The following is a 21,340-nucleotide window of genomic DNA, read 5'->3' on the forward strand; positions in this document are numbered from 1 at the left end:
TAAGGTGGTTTCTCCTTTCCACCTTAACCAGGACATTACCCTTCCTTCCTTTTGTCCGGCTCCTGTTCATCGCTTTGAAAAAGCATTGCATACTCTGGATCTGGTGCGGGCGCTCCGGATCTATGTGTCTCGCACCGCTGCTATTAGGCGGTGCACCTCTCTTTTTGTGCTAACCACAGGTCGGCGTAAGGGCCTCTCTGCTTCTAAGCCGACCTTAGCCCGTTGGATCAGGTCCACCATTTCGGAGGCCTACCTGTGTTCTCAGGTGCCTCCCCCGCCGGGGATCAAGGCACACTCGACCAGAGCTGTCGGTGCCTCTTGCGCTTTAAGGCACCAGGCTACGGCTCAGCAAGTCTGTCAGGCTGCCACTTGGACTAGCCTGCATACCTTTTCAAGGCACTACCAAGTGTATGCTCATGCTTCGGCAGATGCGAGCTTGGGCAGATGCATCCTTCAGGCGGCTGTCGCCCACTTGTGAAGTTAAGCTCCGCCTACTTCTCAGTTGTTCTGTTTATTCCCACACATGGACTGCTTTGAGACGTCCCAATGTCTGGGTCTCCCATAGGAACGATAAAGAAAAAGAGAATTTTGTTTACTTACCGTAAATTCTTTTTCTTATAGTTCCGTATTGGGAGACCCAGCTCCCTCCCTGTTGCCTGTTGGCAGTTTCTTGTTCCACGTGTTATCACCGGCTGTTGTCGTAGACAGAGACTCCGGTTGTTCCGGTTCTTGCTCTGTTTTTACTTGTGGGTGGCTATTCTCCTTCAGCTTTTGCACTAAACTGGTTAGATCTGGTTCTCCAGGGGGTGTTTAAGCTCAGAGGGAGGAGCTACACTTTTGAGTGTAGTACTTTGTGTGTCCTCCGGAGGCAGAAGCTATACACCCAATGTCTGGGTCTCCCAATACGGAACTATAAGAAAAAGAATTTACGGTTAGTAAACAAAATTCTCTTTATTTGCCTTGTGGTTGGAGAAATAAATTATAGGGTTTTTGCCACCTAATCTGACAGCAACATATTGAAGGGGCAGAGACCCTGATTCCAGCAATGGGTCATTTATTGGTCAACTTAAAACAGATTTTATCAAACCTACACTAAGTAGACCAATAAGTGACACATTGCTGGAATCAAGGTCTCTGCCCCTACATCATGTTGCTGTCAGATTAGGTGACAAAAATGTTGCTGACATATTCCCTTTAAGAGGAATTTGTCACCAGCTGTTTGCTACGCCATCTGAGAGCAATATTTTGTATTGTCAGAAACTGTGATTCCAGCAATGTGTCACTTACTGGGCTGCTTGCTTTCATTTTGATAAAAATCATTTTATCTGCCTTTGATCTACCAATTTCTGAAAGCTGACCTCTGTATAATCCTGCCCCCACTATTGAGTGGCAGCTTTCTGCCCATTTACACTATACACAGAAACCTGCCAGTCAGTTGTGGGGCCGGTGTTTTACAGCGCCCATGAATATGGAGACCTACATGGTATCTTGTTTACTAGTCCTCTAATGACCATCTCCTGCCGATTTTAAAACAGATTTCATCAAACCTACACTATCAGAAGTAGATTATCATTAGAGGACTTGTAAACCTGCCGCCATGTACTTCTCCATATTCATGAGTTCTGTAAAACACAGGCCCCACAACTGATTGGCAGCTTTCTGCCCATTTATACTATACACAAAAATGATGTTTGCAACCTGACAGTATACATAAAGCTTCAATTTCCAAATTTTTTTCGCAGATGGCCTCTTTCAATCAGTCTGTCAATCAATCTCTCCTGATTCCTGGTCCTCCATCTAGTACAACCAGCGATCGTGGATTCTTCTCTCCTCCAACTCTAAGTGCTGGACTTTCTGTTGGTAATTGTGCTTGAAAATTTAATTTTCTGTATTTTATTTATAATTAATTTTTCTTTCCTTACGGATATGTTGGCTGGTCTGATCAGCGCACATGTGCCTCTAAGGGCCGTTTCACACATCAGCATTTTGCCGGATTGCCGGATCCGGCACACTCCAGTACAGTGTAATCCTGCACAATGGCATCGCGGCGAGCTCCGGTCACATGACAGCCTGTGACCAGAGGTTGTCGCGATGCCATTGTACTGTGTTGCACTGTATTGGAGTGTGACAAATCCGGCAATCCGGCAAAAAGCTGATGTGTGAAACAAGCCTAACAGCCGCAAGTGGACTAGACCTCTAACCAGTTAAAATCCCACTGTCAATCTCTGGGGAGGAAGGGGAAGGTTATGGCTTCTGGGAGAAGAAGAGGCAAAAACGGAAACTCCACCGAGTGAATGGGTTAATAGTACCTGTGTAATGCTTCAGTTCCCCCTGCATCTCCACCACAAGAGAAATCAACACTTGCATCTGGGTTGTTACATTGTGCATTACGGCTGATTTCCGGGAGTCGGTTTAAAGGACTGCTGCCAAAATAGAGGATAAAAACCTTTAGCTGCAGTGCTATATATTGTCATTTTGAAATCCCTATAGATTCAGTTCCTTAATCATTTACATGGTTTATCCACTGCAATTTAATATTTTTTTAGTTAGCTATTGTATGTTTATAGCCACACTGCACTCTGCCCCAACACCGTTTTCATTCTTTCTAATATATTTTTTTCTTTTTAATCTGGCTGTGCCTTTAATAAAAGTCGCCCAAACGCAGTTTTCTTTATATTCCTATCTTGGCTCCCCTTCAATCCTCTGCAGCTCTCCATTTTTGCCAGCTCTCCCTCTGTGCCTCTAGACTACATTTCCCAGTAGATATCCCGCAGCTGTTCGCTGATTTGTCACAAACACAACTACTCTCTAGCGCCCCTCTTGCCGGCAGGCCACTTTTGGTACTGCTGGACAAGGCATAAGAGGAGGCTGCTGAGCTGATAATGCCAAATATTGGAGGTTTCACAGCAAGGGTAAATTTATATATCACAGATTCCCGCTAATGGAATATATATACACCTCTGTACCCTTAATGATAGCACTCCAATAATTCTATGCAATAATAATTACGCTGCCACCATCCAGCTTTTCGGGATAGCTGGGGACCCGTTTCAGATAGCATAAGGCCCTTCAGGTTTTTGGATTCGTATATAAAGCATGAGAAAAACTATTAGATTTTATATATTTTATCCAAAAATAGGCAGTGTTTAAAAAAAATATACAAGAATTTACAAAAGTGAACAATAAAATTACAGTATAGACAGTTACATTAAAAAATAAAAGGTATAAACGTGAAACTTGCTAAACTCGTGCCATAGAAGTGACGTCCAAACTTAGGGAGTGGAGGGACTCCAAGAGAAGATGATGTTAAGAGACAGCCAGCATCACCTCTTACGGATGCCTTCCAATACTGACTGCCCCCCCTCTGCCATATGAGGGCTTGTTTTTGTGGGACGAGTTGTACTTTTAAATGAAACCATAAGTGTTAGCATATAGTGTACTGGAAAACGGCAAAAAAATTACAAGTGCGGAAAAATTGCAAATAAAGTGCGATTGCCTGATTTGTTTTGGCGTTTTTGGGATATTTTATTCACTGTGCTCACTATATAGTAAAACTGATGAGTCAGTGTGATGCCTCAGGTCGGTATGAGTTTGTAGACATCAAACATGTATAGATTTACTTTTATGTAAGGGGTTTAAAAAAAAAAATAATAATTCTGAAGTTTGTCCAAAAAAAGTAGCGCCCTTTTTGTTCCATGTTCTCATTTTTCGGGATCTGGGGCTCAGTGATGGCTTATTTTTTGCGCCTCAAGCTGACCTTTTTTTTTTAATCGGATTTTTGCGCAGACTTTACATTTTTGATCGCTTGTTGTTGTATTTTGTGCAAAATTTGCAACAACCAAAAAACATAATGTCGTTTTGAATTTTTTTTTTTGCCGCAATGCTATTTACCGATGAGCTTAATTAATTTTATATTTTGATCGGGTGTTTCTGAACACAGCGATACCAAATGTGTGTATTTTTTTTTAACCCCTTAATTTTCAAGGGGGCGAATGGGGAGTTATTTGAACTTTTTTAGGTTTAACTTGTTAAATTTTTTATTTTTTTTTTATTTTTTTTTTTTTTTTACTAATCCCCCTAGGGGATTATAAGGAACATTATAAGGAACAGCAGTCTGATCGCTCGTTAATTTCTCTTGATCAGAGCTGCACAGCTCAGACCAGGAGAAATGCTCGTCTTTCAGCTCTCTGCCGCCTGAAACAGGAAGTGAGTCATAATAGCACAGGAGTCATCACATAACACTGTACTACCATGGCAACCATCAGCTCCTCGTAATTTAAATTGCGCTGTCACATTTTGACAGCGCAATCTAAGGGGTTAACAGGCACAAATAGGTCACGGATCCACCTGTGAGGCACACGTCTGCTGTAGAAATCAGCAGACATGTGCAGGGATCACTGCTGACATCCCCATTCATGAAGGGGTTAAAAGTGATAACCGGGATTAGATGCTAATAGGTATAGCTCTCAACCCTTTACAGTAATAATCATCTAAAGCTTGTGAGGAGCAAACTGTGACTAATCATTGATATAGAGTAAAATACCTTTCAAACATTTAAAACAGTCCTTTGCAATAAGAAATGCCTGGAAAATGAAGGTGTTCTGTAATCTATATATATAATTGCCTTATTCTGTCTGTCTGTCTGTCTGTCTTGCTCCAAAATTGTGTCCTTACGGTGACACAAAGCGGATTGGCCGCTGGCCTCGCCATGGCCCCGCCCCCCCCGCACGGATTGGTCGCTCGCCCTGCCCCCCCCCACACACACACGGATTGGCCGGCCGCTCGCACAGGCTCTGCCCCCCACACGGATTGGCCTCTCGCCCCGGCACCCTGCACGTATTGGCAACTCTGCCCCGCCCCCCTCACGCAATGCACGCTCGCTCTGGCCCCGCCCCCCGCACGCATCCCCCGAACTGACAAGGAGCCACGACTCCCAGGTGAGTACTGTACCCCCGGGAGCCCACACCAGCATACGCCGCCAACCCAGCTGACACAAACCCTCGCATTGCTGGGGTTTGCCGCCGTATGATGGTGTGGGCTCCCGTGCGAGTGGGGGACGTGATGCGCTGGTAACCATGGTAACATAGTTACCAGCGCATCAAGGTCCTGCAGCGGCGGAAAATCCACACGCACACACATAACAGACACACATACACACACACACACACATCAGATCACACTCACACACACACACCTCACACACACATCAGATCGCATCCACACACTCACAGCATCCGGAGATATCGCTTGCTTCTCGGCCGCGATACTGTGCTGTGAGCTTCCAGGACCTGCCGGAGGATCACATGGCCAGAAGCATGTGGTATCTCCGGATGTTGAGTGTGAGCGCGTATGTGCAATATCGTCAATGTGTGTGTGTGTGTGTGTGTGTGTGTGTGTGTGTGTGTGTGTGTGTGTGAGTGTATGCCATCGGGTGGGTGTGAGTGTATGCCATCGGGTGGGTGTGTGTGTGTGTGAGTGTATGCGATCGGTTCTGTGAGTGTCGGCAGAGGAGCACGGCGTGCTGGAGGCTGGGAGGAAAGAGGCTGATGCTGGGGGAGGCTGATGTTGGGGGAGGCTGGGAGGGTGTAGGCTGATGCTGGGGGAGGCTGGGAGGAGAGAGGCTGATGCTGGGGGAGGCTGGGATGAGAGAGGCTGATGCTGGGGGAGGCTGATGCTCGGGGAGGCTGGAAGGAGAGAGGCTGATGCTGGGGGAGGCTGATGTTGGGGGAGGCTGGGAGGGTGTAGGCTGATGCTGGGGGAGGTTGATGCTGGGGGAGGCTGGGAGGAGAGAGGCTGATGCTGGGGGAGGCTGATGCTGGGGGAGGCTGGGAGGAGAGAGGCTGATGCTGGGGGAGGCTGATGCTGGGGGAGGCTGGGAGGAGAGAGGCTGATGCTGGGGGAGGCTGGAAGGAGAGAGGCTGATGCTGGGGGAGGCTGGGAGGAGAGAGGCTGATGCTGGGGGAGGCTGATGCTGGGGGAGGCTGGAAGGAGAGAGGCTGATGCTGGGGGAGGCTGATGATGGGGGAGGCTGGGAGGGGGAGACTGATGCTAGGTGAGGCTGGGAGGAGATAGGCTGATTCTGGAGGAGGCTGGGAGGAGAGAGGCTGATTCTGGAGGAGGCTGGGAGGAGAGAGGCTGATGCTGAGGGAGGCTGGGAGGCAGAGGCTAATGCTGGGGGAGGCTGGGAGGCGGAGGCTGATGCTGAAGGAGGCTGATGCTGGGGGAGGCTGGAAGGAGAGAGGCTGATGCTGGGGGAGGCTGGGAGGGGGAGGCTGATGCTGGGGGAGATTGGGAGGAGGGAGGCTGGGAGGAGAGAGGCTGATGCTGGGGGAGGCTGGAAGGAGAGAGGCTGATGCGGGGGTAGGCTGATGCTGGGGGAGGCTGGAAGGAGAGAGGCTGATGCTGGGGGAGGATGATGCTGAGGGAGGCTGGGAGGTGGAGGCTGATGATGGGGAAGGCTGGGAAGAGGGAGGCTGGGAGGAGAGAGGCTGGGAGGGGGGAGGCTGAGAGAAGAGAGGCTGATGCTGGGGGAGGCGAGAGGCTGATGCTGCGGGAGGCGAGAGGCTGATGCTGGGGGAGGCGAGAGGCTGATGCTGGGGGAGGCGAGAGGCTGATGCTGGGGGAGGCGAGAGGCTGATGCTGGGGGAGGCGAGAGGCTGATGCTGGGGGAGGCGAGAGGCTGATGCTGGGGGAGGCGAGAGGCTGATGCTGGGGGAGGCGAGAGGCTGATGCTGGGGGAGGCGAGAGGCTGATGCTGGGGGAGGCGAGAGGCTGATGCTGGGGGAGGCGAGAGGCTGATGCTGGGGGAGGCGAGAGGCTGATGCTGGGAGGAGAGAGGCTGATGCTGGTGCAGCATGGGGGATGGAGCACGATGGGGAGTGCGCAGCATGGGGGATGGAGCACGTTTGGGAGTGCGCAGCATGGGGGATGGAGCACGTTTGGGAGTGCGCAGCATGGCGGATGGAGCACGTTTGGGAGTGCGCAGCATGGCGGATGGAGCACGATGGGGAGTGCGCAGCATGGCGGATGAGCACGTTTGGGACTGCGCAGCATGGCGGATGGAGCACGTTTGGGAGTGCGCAGCATGGCGGATGGACCACGTTTGGGAGTGCGCAGCATGGCGGATGGACCACGTTTGGGAGTGCGCAGCATGGCGGATGGAGCACGTTTGGGACTGCGCAGCATGGCGGATGGACCACGTTTGGGAGTGCGCAGCATGGCGGATGGAGCACGTTTGGGACTGCGCAGCATGGCGGATGGAGCACGTTTGGGAGGTGCACACCTCCCCCCAACACACACACACACACACACACACACACACACACACACACACACACACACACACACACACAGGGAACCACAAACACCGCCCTACACAGACACCCACACACACAGACAACGCTGCACACACACAACACCCAACACACAAACACCGCGGCATACATAAATATACGCACATACCACGCAACACACACACATTGCACAAAACATACCTCCCCCCAAAACACACCACACACACACAAACCACGCAACACACACACACACACACACACAACGCTACAGACACACAGCGCTCCACAAACAACGCAACACACATACAACACCGCTCTCACCCCCCGCCACACCCAGACAACACCCAGAACATGTACAGCGCCCTACACAAACACTTGGTAACTACACACAACAACATATATATATATATATATTATATATATTATATATATTATATATATTATATATATATATATATATTATATATATTATATATATATATATATTATATATATATATATATATATATATATATTATATATATAACAAAAATCATACATTAACTACACAATACGTAAATTCTAGAATACCCGATGCGTAGAATCGGGCCACCTTCTAGTTAAATATATTGTCCTGCAAGGCAACAACTCGCAACATATACAATTGCATCTCATCAATTAGAATATTAGCAAAGTTTATTTCAGTAATTCAATACAAAAAGGGAAACCCATATATTATATATAGTCATTACACACAGTGATCTATTTCAAGTGTTTATTTCTGTTAATGTTAATGATTATGGCTTACAGCCAATGAAAACCCAAAAGGCATTATCTCAGAAAATTAGAATAATTACCACAAAACATCTGCAAAGGCTTCCTAAGCGTTTAAAATAGTCCTTAAGTTTGGTCCAGTAGGCTACACAAGCATGGGGAAGACTGCTGACTTGGCAGATGTCCAGAAGGCGGTTGTTGATACACTCCACAAGGAGGGTAAGCCACAAAAGGTCATTGCTAAAGAAGCTGGCTGTTCAGCGTGCTGTATCCAAGCATTTTAATGGACAGTTGAATGGAAAGAAAAAGTGTGGTAGGAAAAGGGGCACAAGCAACCAGAATAACTACAGCCTTGATAGGATTGTTAAGAAAAAAGGCCATTCAAAAATTTGGGGGAGATTCACAAGGAGTGGACTGCTACTGGAGTCAGTGCTTCAAGAGCCACCACAGACAGATGTATCCAGGACATGGGCTACAAGTGTCGCATTCCTTGTGTCAAACCACTCATGACCAATAGACAACCATGTTAGCGTCTTATCTGGGCCAAGGAGAAAAAGAACTGGACTGTTGGTCACTGGTCCAAGGTGTTGTTTTCAGATGAAAGTAAATTTTGCATTTCATTTGGAAATCAAGGTCCCGGAGTCTGGAAGAAGAGTGGAGAGGCCACAATCCAAGCTGCTTGAGGTCTAATGTGACATTTCCACAGTCAGTGATAGTTTGGGGAACCATGTCATCTGCTGGTCCACTGTGTTTTATCAAGACCAAAGTCAGCGCAGCCATCTACCAGGAAATTTTAGAGCACTTCATGATTCCCTCTGCCGACAAGCTTTTTGGAGATGGAAATTTCATTGTCCAACAGGACTTGGCACCTGTCCACACTGCCAAAAGTACAGTGGTACCTCGCTTAACGAGTAACCCACTTAACGAGAATTTCGCTTAACAAGCAAAGCTTTGCTGTACGAGCGAAATCCTCACTGCACACACTTCCGGTTCCGTACATCCACCGCGCTCTGACCCGCACTTGCAGTCCACATAAACGCACACATGTACGCACAAACATACACTAACACGCACGCACATACAGTATTATGCTCACCTTACCTTCCGTTCCACCACCGGTCTCATGGTTCTTGTACTTCCCGGGTACATCGTGACGTCCTCGCGGCGAACTACAAGACTCAGGAGGGCTGCGATTGAACGGAAGGTAAGGTGAGCATATAATATAATATAACATAACATAGTGTACCTTTCGTTTCATCGCCGGCCTCCTGGGTCCTGTAGTTCGCCGCTCCACTCCAGGCTGTGTATTGGCATCCACAGCAACGAGGCAGGAACTTCCTGTCACCGCTACTGAAAGGCAGCACGCTAGCCAATCAGAGGCAAGCAGCTCTGCCTTTGACGTCAGCGTTCTGGCCAGGAAGTTCCTCCCTCGTCGTTATGGTAACGCGATACACAGCCCGGCCCCGTACAGCAAACAGCAAGTCCCAGGAGACCAGCGATGGAACGGAAGGTAAGGTGAGCATATAACATGTGCATGCGTGCTTGTGTGTGTTTGTACATGTTTGTGTGTGTTTTGTGTATGTGTGGAATGACAGAATAGGGGACCAGGATGGGACAATTAACACGTTGTGGAACGAATCGTCTGCATTGCAATGATTTCCTATGGAAAATCTTGCTTTGCCTAACAAGTAATTTGGTTAACAAGCACACTCCCAGAACGGTTTGTTCTTGTTAAGCAAGGTTCCACTGTACCAATACCTGGTTTAATAACCACAATATCACTGTGCTTGATTCACCAGCAAATTCGGGTATTGTCAAGAGGAAGATGAGACACCAGACCCAACAATGCAGATGAGCTGAAGGTTGCTGTGAAAGCAACCTGGGCTTCCATAACACCTCAGCAGTGCCACAGGCTGATTGATGTAGTAATTCATGCAAAAGGAACCTTGACCAAATATTGAGTGCATTTACTGTACAGACTTTTCAGTAGGCGCCAATATTTGAGTTTAAAATAATTTTTTCAGTTGGTCTTATGATATTCTAATTTTCTGAGATAATGACTTTTGGGTTTTCATTGGCTGTAAGCCAAAATCATCAACATTAACAGAAATAAACACTTGAAATAGATCACTCTGTGTGTAATGACTATATAATACATGCGTTTCCCATTTTGTATTGAATTACTTAAATTAACTTTTTGATATTCTAATTTATTGAGATGCACCTTGTGACGACGTGGGCCCCGATCGTATGGGGGACCATGTGTCAGGTAGCGGGATTAAGTCACACAGGAGCACTTTTTCACTTCAAATGTCCATGCGGTTTATTTAAGCCAGTCATGAACCTCTGTTACATTTCATTAAAACATATCCGCAAGTCTTCATACACTGTGACCCTGTGCCAGCATCACAGCCTTCACTCACTGACCTCTCAGCTGTATCCGGGCGAAGACATACAGTTAGGTCCAGAAATATTTGGACAGTGACACAATTTTCGCGAGTTGGGCTCTGCATGCCACCACATTGGATTTGAAATGAAACCTCTACAACAGAATTCAAGTGCAGATTGTAACGTTTAATTTGAAGGTTTGAACAAAAATATCTGATAGAAATTGTAGGAATTGTACACATTTCTTTACAAACACTCCACATTTTAGGAGGTCAAAAGTAATTGGACAAATAAGCCAAACCCAAACAAAATATTTTTATTTTCAATATTTTGTTGCGAATCCTTTGGAGGCAATCACTGCCTTAAGTCTGGAACCCATGGACATCACCAAACGCTGGGTTTCCTCCTTCTTAATGCTTTGCCAGGCCTTTACAGCCGCAGCCTTCAGGTCTTGCTTGTTTGTGGGTCTTTCCGTCTTAAGTCGGGATTTGAGCAAGTGAAATGCATGCTCAATTGGGTTAAGATCTGGTGATTTGACTTGGCCATTGCAGAATGTTCCACTTTTTTGCACTCATGAACTCCTGGGTCGCTTTGGCTGTATGCTTGGGGTCATTGTCCATCTGTACTATGAAGCGCCGTTCGATCAACTTTGCGGCATTTGGCTGAATCTGGGCTGAAAGTATATCCCAGTACACTTCAGAATTCATCCGGCTACTCTTGTCTGCTGTTATGTCATCAATAAACACAAGTGACCCAGTGCCATTGAAAGCCATGCATGCCCATGCCATCACGTTGCCTCCACCATGTTTTACAGAGGATGTGGTGTGCCTTGGATCATGTGCCGTTCCCTTTCTTCTCCAAACTTTTTTCTTCCCATCATTCTGGTACAGGTTGATCTTTGTCTCATCTGTCCATAGAATACTTTTCCAGAACTGAGCTGGCTTCAGGAGGTGTTTTTCAGCAAATTTAACTCTGGCCTGTCTATTTTTGGAATTGATGAATGGTTTGCATCTAGATGTGAACCCTTTGTATTTACTTTCATGGAGTCTTCTCTTTACTGTTAACAATAAGGAATAACGTTTGGAACACCATTCTAAGTCTGAACTGGGTGCAAAAACCTAAAAAAACATCACTATGGGGAGATAAGGTATGCACACCAGTGACTATGTAAGGGGAATACATGAAATAGCAGAAACTGCTGTGTGAATACTGACTTGAAAAATCCAATAGCTATATGTAAGAGTGAAAATGTGAAAAATGGAATCTGCATTACTGCCATGAACATATGAATCAAGAGAAATTTAGCTACTGAATTGATCAATGCAATAGAGCCCCAACACTACGCCAAAGTATTTCTCTAATAATAGAGAAATACTTTGGCGTAGTGTTGGGGCTCTATTGCATTGATCAATTCAGTAGCTAAATTTCTCTTGATTCATATGTTCATGGCAGTAATGCAGATTCCATTTTCACATTTTCACTCTTACATATAGCTATTGGATTTTTCAAGTCAGTATTCACACAGCAGTTTCTGCTATTTCATGTATTCCCCTTACATAGTCACTGGTGTGCATACCTTATCTCCCCATAGTTCTCTTTACTGTTGACTTAGAGACAGAAACACCTACTTCACTGAGAGTGTTCTGGACTTCAGTTGATGTTGTGAACGGGTTCTTCTTCACCAAAGAAAGTATGCTCATCCACCACTGCTGTCATCCATGGACGCCCAGGCCTTTTTGAGTTCCCAAGCTCACCAGTCAATTCCTTTTTTCTCAGAATGTACCCGACTGTTGATTTTGCTACTCCAAGCATGTCTGCTATCTCTCTGATGGATTTTTTCTTTTTTTTCAGCCTCAGGATGTTCTGCTTCACCTCAATTGAGAGTTCCTTAGACCGCATGTTGTATGGTCACAGCAACAGCTTCCAAATGCAAAACCACACACCTGTAATCAACCCCAGACCTTTTAACTACTTCATTGATTACAGGTTAACGAGGGAGACGCCTTCAGAGTTAATTGCAGCCCTTAGAGTCCCTTGTCCAATTACTTTTGGTCCCTTGAAAAAGAGGAGGCTATGCATTACAGAGCTATGATTCCTAAACCCTTTCTCCGATTTGGATGTGAAAACTCTCATATTGCAGCTGGGAGTGTGCACTTTCAGCCAATATTATATATATATAATTGTATTTCTGAACATGTTTTTGTAAACAGCTAAAATAACAAAACTTGTGTCACTGTCCAAATATTTCTGGACCTAACTGTATATGGCGGTCTCCACTTGCTGAGACACAGTCAGCTCACAACCCCCTTCTCCTGGGGTTGCTTATTCAGCAGTCTCAGCACACTCCTCACATGGTCTCACCATGTGCTCCATCAGGTCCATTTCCTCCCAGGACCCTGGTAGGCTCCCATGTGATCACCACCAGACACATGATATCCTTCCAGACACACCCCTGGGTGGGAGACATGTGGATGGTCAGTCTCGCCCATTGCTTTCTGGGACTATCCCATGCATCTAGCCCTGAAACATTCTACCAAAAGACTCGTGGAACTAAAACTCCCAGCGAAGAATCCAAGTTCATGGCTGAGGCTCTCTGCAACACACACCAGCCACCTCCAAGGTTACAGAGTGCCATCTCACAACCTGTACAATATTAGTGTAACAAGCTAGGCTGACATAATCGCCAATTTCCTTTTCTGATTTCCCTTTTTTTTTTTGCAATCTGTTTGCACATTACTATTTGCAGCTTTTTTTTTTTTTTTTTCTTTTTTTTTTTTCCTTTTCCTACTTTTTATAAGGTGCTTTCTTTGTCGCTCCATTGGGAGACCCAGACAATTGGGTGTATAGCTATTGCCTCTGGAGGCCACACAAAGTATTACACTTAAAAGTGTAAGGCCCCTCCCCTTCTGGCTATACACCCCCAGTGGGATCACTGGCTCACCAGTTTTGTGCTTTGTGCGAAGGAGGCAACACATCCACGCATAGCTCCACTTTTTAGTCAGCAGCAGCTGCTGACTATGTCGGATGGAAGAAAAGAGGACACATATAGTGTCCCCAGCATGCTCCCTTCTCACCCCACTGTATGTCGGAGGTGTTTGTAAGGTTGAGGTACCCATTGCGGGTACGGCGGCAGGAGCCCACATGCTGATTCCTTCCCCATCCCTTTTTACAGGGCTCTGGGTGAAGTGGGATTTACCGGTCTCCAGGCACTGAGACCGTGCTCCATCTACAGCCCCTGGAGAAGATGCTGGATGGAGCGGAGTACATCAGGGACATGGCCCTGCTTCCTCAAGGTACTCTGTGTCCCCGTGCATTTGGCGCTCACACCGCAGCATGCTGGGTGTTGTAGTGCGCCGGGGGACATCAGCGCTGCGGCGCCTGTGCCATAGCCTCATTCAGCTTAGCTGAAGCAGGCACACTTATGGGACTCGGCCGCGCCGGCCGCTGGGACTGCGGCACGGCTGGCACTTGTAGTGCGCCGGGGACTTCAGCGCGGCCTGCGCTTTTACGGCGGCCGCGCTGATAACTACAGTCCCCGGCTTTTGCGGCCTGCTTCCGTTCGTTCCCGCCCCCAGACCTGCCAGTCAGGAGAGGGGCGGGACGCTGCCCACGTCTAGGACTCGGGCGCGCCGGCCGCTGGAACAGCGGCGCGGCTGGCACTTGTAGTGCGCCGGGGACTTCAGCGCGGCCCGCGCTTTTACGGCGGCCGCGCTGATAACTCGAGTCCCCGGCTTTTGCGGCCTGCTTTAGTTCGTTCCCGCCCCCAGACCTGCCAGTCAGGAGAGGGGCGGGACGCTGGCCACTTCTAGGGCGGTCGCGCCGGCCGCTGGGACTGCGGCGCGGCTGGCACTTGTGGTGCGCCGGGGACTTCAGCGCGGCCCGCGCTTTTACGGCGGCCGCGCTGTTAACTCGAGTCCCCGGCTTCTGGGCCTAGTCTCCCTTCGTTACCGCCCACAGCCCTGACAGTCAGGGTAGGGGCGTGACGCTGCATAGAGCAGACCTGAGAGCTGGAGTATGTTTTGCATACTCCACCCCTCTCACTGTGTGCACTGTGAATCCGGATTCCCGCACTTTCTCAGGCACGCCCACGGCTTCCTTCTCTACAAGGACACCGGCAGCCATTAGTGTCAGTTTCTGTACGATACAGAGACAAGTGTGGAAGACCCTGGCATTCTGATAGTCACACAATCGCTGTAACAGGCGTTAAGCAGCACCTGTGGTGCTAACCCCACTAGTGCAGAAGTGCACTTATAGATATGCTTGTACTATATACATTGCACTGTTTGGTCGCACGTTGTATATACCCTCCTGGATTATGCGGAGGAGTTATCAGCATATTCTCTGTGTAAAACAAAGGTGCAGAACCACATGTTTTTCTATACAGCTGGTACAGCATGTACGGCTATACGGCCGGCAGGTACATAGACTCCCATTGTATGCACTAATGGCCAGGGGATGAGGACGGTGTCTGCAGTATTTACTGACAGTTTTTCTGAGACTATGGCTATGATACTAGAAGCCTAGCAGTCCGGACATGTCTCTCACAATATGGGCACTGTTGAATCATTGATCCATGGCCCCCCTCAGTGTGAATAACTAACAGCTCCGGGAATGTCACACGCATCCCAGAGTCACGGCTCTGCACGGACGTCAGTCCCAGACAGCCTAAGTGGGCTCGCTATGAGCGGCCTCGGTTTCATCAGGGTCCTAACAGAAGGACTCGCTGTGTAATGAGGCGGAAGTAGCGGCTCAGGATTCTGATCCTGAGACCGCTCTCAATCTGGATACACCTGATTGTGACGCCATAGTAAATAATCTTATAGCGTCCATCTATAGAATGTGGGTTATTTCTCACAACTCCTCCAGTGGAGGAGTCAGCTTCACGTATTTTTCTGGACCACTCTGCCTTCAGAGAGGCAGTCCAGGAACACCACGCTTATCCAGATATGCGCTTCTCCAAACGGCTTAGGATACACGCTATCCCTGTCCCCTGACTTGGTCAAGGACTGGACCCAATGTCCCGAGCGGCATCCTCCAATCTCCAGGCTTGTAGCTAGATCCATAGTTGCAGTGGGAGATGGAACTGCAAACTCAAAGATGCCACTGACAGACAGATGGATCTCTGGTCGAAAGCCATCTATGAGGCTGTCGGCGCACCGTTGGCTCCGGCATTCTCTCCCTTGGGGCACTCCAAGCTATTTCAGCTTGTCTTACACAGATTGACACGGTTACACGTACATCTGTGCCGCAGGTGGCATCCTTAACCTCTCAAATGTCTGCATTTGTTTCTTACGCGATTCAGGTTGTCCTGGACTCTGCGAACCGTGCGGCGGTAGCCTCCGCTACTCCGTGTTTTTAAGCAGAGCCTGGTCTGCTCGTTAAGTGAATGGAAGGCAGATTCTGCTTCCAAAAAAGGTTGCCTAACCAGTTGCCTTTTTCTGCTGACCGACTGTTTGGTGAGCGTTGGATGTAACCATCAAACAGTCCAGGGGTAAGGATTCATCCTTTCCTCAGCCCGGACACAACAAACCCCAACAGAGCAAGAGGCAGTCGGGGTTTTCGGCCTTTTCGAGGCTCGGGCAGGCCCATTTTTCCTCGTCCAAGGTGGACTCAAAAGGATCAGAGGAGCTAAGATTCTTAGCGGGCTCAGTCTCGCCCAAAAAAGCGACAGTCGGAAAACCCGCTTCCAAGGCGGCTTCCTCATGACTTGCGGCCTCGGTCGGTAGCAGGCTCTCCCGCCTTGGCGATATTTAGCTGCCATAGGTCAATGACCATTGAGTGTGAGACATTCTGTCTCACGGGTACAGGATAGAGCTCACTTCTCGTCCTCCAACTCGATTCTTCAGAATTTCTCCACCTCCCGGCCGGGCCGCTGCTCTTCTGCAAACAGGGTGCACTCTATAGGCAGAAAGAGTGATGACCCCCGTTCCTCTTCAGGAACAAGGTCACGGTTTTTACCCCAAATTCTTTGCGGTACCTATAACAACGGGCCGTTCCGTCCCGTTCTGGATCTAAAAATGCTCAGCAAGCTCGTGGACACCAGGCGGTTCCGGATGGAATCCCTCCGCCATGTCATCGCCTCAAGGTCCCAAGGATATTTCCTAGCATCATTAGGCATCAAGGATGCTTATCCACACGTGCCGATTGATCCAGAGCACTAGCGTTTCTACGCTTCGTTATAGGAGACGAACACCCTCTGTTCGTAGCTCTACCTTCCGGCTAGCGACAGTCCAACTGGTCTTCGCCAAGGTCAGGGCAGCAGTAGTCACAGTCCTGCACTCTCAGGGTCACTCTGTGGTCCCGTATTTAGACGATCTACTTGTCAAGGCACTCTCTTAGGAAACATGCCAACACTGCCCGAACGTTGCGCTGGAGACTCTCTAGAGTTTTGGGTGGATCATCAACTTTTTAAAGTCAGATCCGACCCCGACCCTATCGATAACATATCTAGGCATAGAGTTTCTTACTCTCTCAGCGATAGTGAAGCTGCCGCTAGACAAACAGCATTCACTACGGGCTGCAAGCTCTTCTTTAAGAACCAGTCGCACACATTGACACGCCTCATGCACTTCCTACGTAAGATGGTAGCAATGGAGGCAGTTCCTTTCGCGCAGTTTTACTGCGTCCACTACAATGGGACATTCTCCGCCAATGGGACGAGGAGTCGACGTCCCTCAACAGAGTCGTCGTTCTTCTCAGGCGGCCAAGGAATCTCTACGGTGGTGGCTTCTTCTCACCTCTTGGTCAAAAAGAAGGTCCTTCCTATCCCCGTCCTGGGCGATAGTTACGACAGACGCGAGTCTATCAGGGTGGGGAGCAGTTTTTCTCCACTACAGCGCTCAGGGTACGTGGACTCAGCAAGAGTCCACTCTTCAGATCAATGTTCTTGAACACAGAGCAGTGTATCTTGCCCTACAATCCTTCCAACAGCGGCTGGAAAGCAAGCATATCCGACTTCAGTCGGACAGCTCCACAGCGGTGGCATACATCAACCACCAAGGAAGAACGCGCAACCGGCAAGCCTTCCAGGAAGTCCGGCAGGTTCTGATGTGGGTGGAAGACACGGCATCCACCATATCCACAATTCACATCCCAAGTGTGGAAACTAGGAAGCTGACTTCCTAAGTCGCTGAGGTGTGGCCGAAAGAGTATGGTCTCCTCACCCGGACGGGTTTCAGGAGATCTGGCGCCGCTGACAGAGGCCGGACGTCGATCTAATGGCGTCACGGCACAACAACAATGTGCCAGCTTCATGGCACGGTTTCACAATCATCGAGCTCTGGCGGCAAACGCCTTAGTTCAGCATTGGTCGCAGTTCCAGCTACCTTAGGTGCCACCTCTGGCATTGTTGCCCAGAGTACTGCGCTAGATCAAGACCGACTGCGGCCGCGCCATCCTCGTCGCTACAAATTGGCCGAGGATGTTGTGGTACTCGGTTCTGTGGTGCCTCACGGTAGGCTAACCGGGGGCACTACCAGACCAATCAGACTGGCTGTCTCAAGGGCCATTCTTCCATTTGGATTCTACGGCCCTCAACCGGATGGTGTGGCATTGAGTCCTGGAACCTAGTGTCGTCAGGATTACCTCAGGACGTGGTTGCCACCATGAGACAGGCTAGCATACCAACGTCCGCCAAGATTGACCACAGGACGTGGAAGATGTTCTTATCTCGGTGCTCGGCGCAGGGTGTTTCTCCCTGGCCGGTTGCATCGTCTATGTTTCCTTCCTTCCTGCAATCTAGGTAGGAAAATGGGTTGTCGCTCAGTTCCCTTTAGGGACAAGTCTCAGCGCTATCTGTATTTTTTCAGAAACGACGACTTCCTCAGGTACGCACGTTCCTACGGGGAGTTTGTCTTCTCAGCACTCCGTACAAGCGGCCGTTAGAGCCCTGAGATCTGAACAAGGTTCTAATTGCTCTCCAGATGCCGCCTTTCGAGCCTTTGAAGGATGTCTCCCTTCCCGTTTTTCACGGGAAGTGGCCTTCTAGTAACGGTCTCGTCTCTTAGGAGAGTTTCCGAGCTAGCAACGCTCTCATACAAACTCCCTTCCTGGTCCTTCACCAGGACAGGGTAGTTCTGCGTCCGGTTCCGGAATTTCTCCCTAAGGTGGTATCCCATTTTCATATCAATCAGGATATCACCTCACCTTCTTTGTGTCCTCGTCCAGTCCATCAATTTCAGAAAGATTTGCATCTGTTGGTTCTGGTGAGAGCACTCAGGTTCTACTTCCCGCATGGCGCTCCTGCGCCACCCGGATGCACTCTTTGTCCTTGTCGCTGGTCGGCGTAAACAGTCGCAAGCTTCCAGATCCACCCTTGCTCGGGGGCTCGAGGAACCAATTCTTGAAACCTACAGTTCTACTGGGCTTCTGGTTCTCTCAAGGCCGAAGGCCCATTCTACCAGAGCCGTGGGTGCATCCTGGGCATTACGGCACCAGGCTACGGCTCAGCAGGTGTGTCAGGCACCCACCTGGTCGAGTCTACTTACTTTTACCAAGCATTATCAGATGCATACCTACGCTTCGGCAGACGCCAGCCTAGGTAGATAAGTCATTCAGGCGGCGGTTGGCCACCTGTAGGAGAGGGCCGTTTGACGGCCCTATCATGAGGTATTCTTTTACCCACCCAGGGATTGCTTTTGGACATCCCAATTGTCTGGGTCTCCCAATGGAGCGACAAAGAAGAAGGGAATTTTGTTTACTTACCGTAAATTCCTTTTCTTCTAGCTCCAATTGGGAGACCCAGCACCCGCCCTGTTTTCTCGGGGTTTTTCTGTTTTTTCGGGTACACATGTTGTTCATGTGGTATGGTTCAGTTCTCCGATGTTTCCTCGGATTGAATTGGTCTTTAAACCAGTTATTGGCTTTCCTCCTTCTTGCTTTGGCACTAAAACTGGTGAGCCAGTGATCCCACTGGGGGTGTATAGCCAGAAGGGGAGGGGCCTTACACTTTTAAGTGTAATACTTTGTGTGGCCTCCAGAGGCAATAGCTATACACCCAATTGTCTGGGTCTCCCAATTGGAGCTAGAAGAAAAGGAATTTACGGTAAGTAAACAAAATTCCCTTCTTTTCTGAGGTTTGTGGCCCAGGTATATTCTTGTTGGTATAACATCTTGAATCTTTTGAAGTTGCTTAATTTCTCACAGACTTTACAATGATTTAATAAACTGTGTTCCCAGAAAACCCGTTTTAAGAGTAAGGTCTTGATGATGAATTTTTGATGCTTAGTATTTTTACTGCGCAAAAATACTAAGCGTTTTCCAGATTTATTGAAAACTCATGTCCACTAGAGTTGGGCCAATAGTGAAATATTTGGGTTTGGATTATGCTATCAGAATACCAAGTACTATTCCAGTATTTGTCACAAATCTAATGCAAGTCAGTGGGGAACCCAAGCAATTCTCTAAAAGATTTCTCGGAAAAATGCTCAGGTTCCCCACTGACTTGCATTAGGTTTAGGTTTATTTTTTTAGGTTTAGGTCGTGACGAATAGTGGAATAGTACTGGATATTCTGATAGCATAATCCAAACCTAAATATTTCACTACTCGCCAACTCTAATGCCGACTTTTCTTTTTCTTTTGCTCTGTATAAACTGACCTGTGCTGTGTGTTCTATATCCATGACGTCCGCTTCTCTTGCAGGTACGCTGAGTTTTATTTGTGGATTTTCTCCATAGAAATTCATTAGATAACAAAAAAATCTCCAGTTAAAAAAGCACGTGTGTTTTTAGTGCTTTTATGCTGTGGAAATGCACTAAAAACACATCTGCAAACCACTTTATAAAGTTTTTCAAACACCAGAAAGTATCAAAAACAAAAAATAGAAAATAAAAACCACAGCATCAGAAATACAATAAACATGAATGTATTTAAAATAAAATAGAAGTAATGTAATTTATTTAATAGATGCAGAAGAGCTGAAACAACATAGCTCATCATGGGAGATCAGCCTAATTCAACTTCTTTTATTCCAGGACTATCTCGTGGGCCGAGTCCTGTTATTCTTGGATCTCAGGAGTCTCTACCTGTAGCAGCTGCTTTTACAGAGTATGTTCATGCTGTTTTTGAAGAAGGTGGACTAGAGGGGTAAGATTGCGGACATGCAATTAAGATTTTCTTTTATTTATGTTTTTTTCTGTTTTAATGGGGGGGGTATTTCTTATAAAGTGATGGATATTCAATAGTTTCATAAAATCCCATTTGCAGTTCTGGGGTACGAGTGTCCGGAGAGCTTACCATGTCCTTTCCAGGAGGCATTCTTCGCGTGTTTGGAGGATCCACTCAACCTCCTGTGTTAAGCTTTCGACTGATCCACACATCAGATGTGGAGCAATTCATTCCAAATCCTGATCTTCTGTATAGGTAAGGCCCCTTTCACACATTCGTTTTTTGCCATCAGTCACAATCCGTCAAAATGTGAAAAAAACGGATCCAGCGCTGGATCCGTTTTTTTTCCCATTGACTCGTATTAGCGAAAGATGGGCTCACATTGCATCCGTCTTACGACGGATCCGTCGACGACTGTGATGGACACAACGTCCAAAGGATTGTTTTTTTGTGTGCGTCGAAAAAACTGACAACGGATCCGTCGTTCGTTGTAATGGAAGCCTTTGGGCTCTGGATCCCTCTCTGTCTGTCTGTGTCTGTCTGTGTCTCTCCATAGGATTTGAGCAATATTTTCAATCCTTTTCACGGGCGAGTGGAATTTTCTCTTACATTTTGCGAGGAATAATGGAAGTCATTGATGGCACTAATGCGTTTCAAAAAGCCAGATTAAATGTTATGTATTTTCTATCACAGCACGAAAGATTGCTGAATCACGTCTGTGTTAACTTTAAGACATCACCACAATGGCCAATTAACTTTTGACTTTATTACCACTTCGCTATTTCGCTATATTTTAGAAAA

At 47.8% G+C, this 21,340-nt stretch overlaps 1 protein-coding gene across 1 annotated transcript in view; it reads left to right on the plus strand.

Annotated features, from left to right (window-relative positions):
* LOC142308314 (F-BAR domain only protein 1-like) overlaps positions 1-21,340 on the plus strand; it is a 132,908-nt gene that overhangs the window by 90,619 nt on the left and 20,949 nt on the right. The window contains exons 20-22 of the mRNA XM_075347093.1: positions 1,743-1,860; positions 20,407-20,518; positions 20,639-20,794. Coding sequence (XP_075203208.1) covers positions 1,743-1,860; positions 20,407-20,518; positions 20,639-20,794 — 386 coding nt within the window. The remainder of the gene's footprint in view (positions 1-1,742; positions 1,861-20,406; positions 20,519-20,638; positions 20,795-21,340) is intronic.

This window comes from Anomaloglossus baeobatrachus, chromosome 1, assembly GCF_048569485.1.
Source record: "Anomaloglossus baeobatrachus isolate aAnoBae1 chromosome 1, aAnoBae1.hap1, whole genome shotgun sequence".
Lineage (NCBI taxonomy): Eukaryota > Metazoa > Chordata > Amphibia > Anura > Aromobatidae > Anomaloglossus > Anomaloglossus baeobatrachus.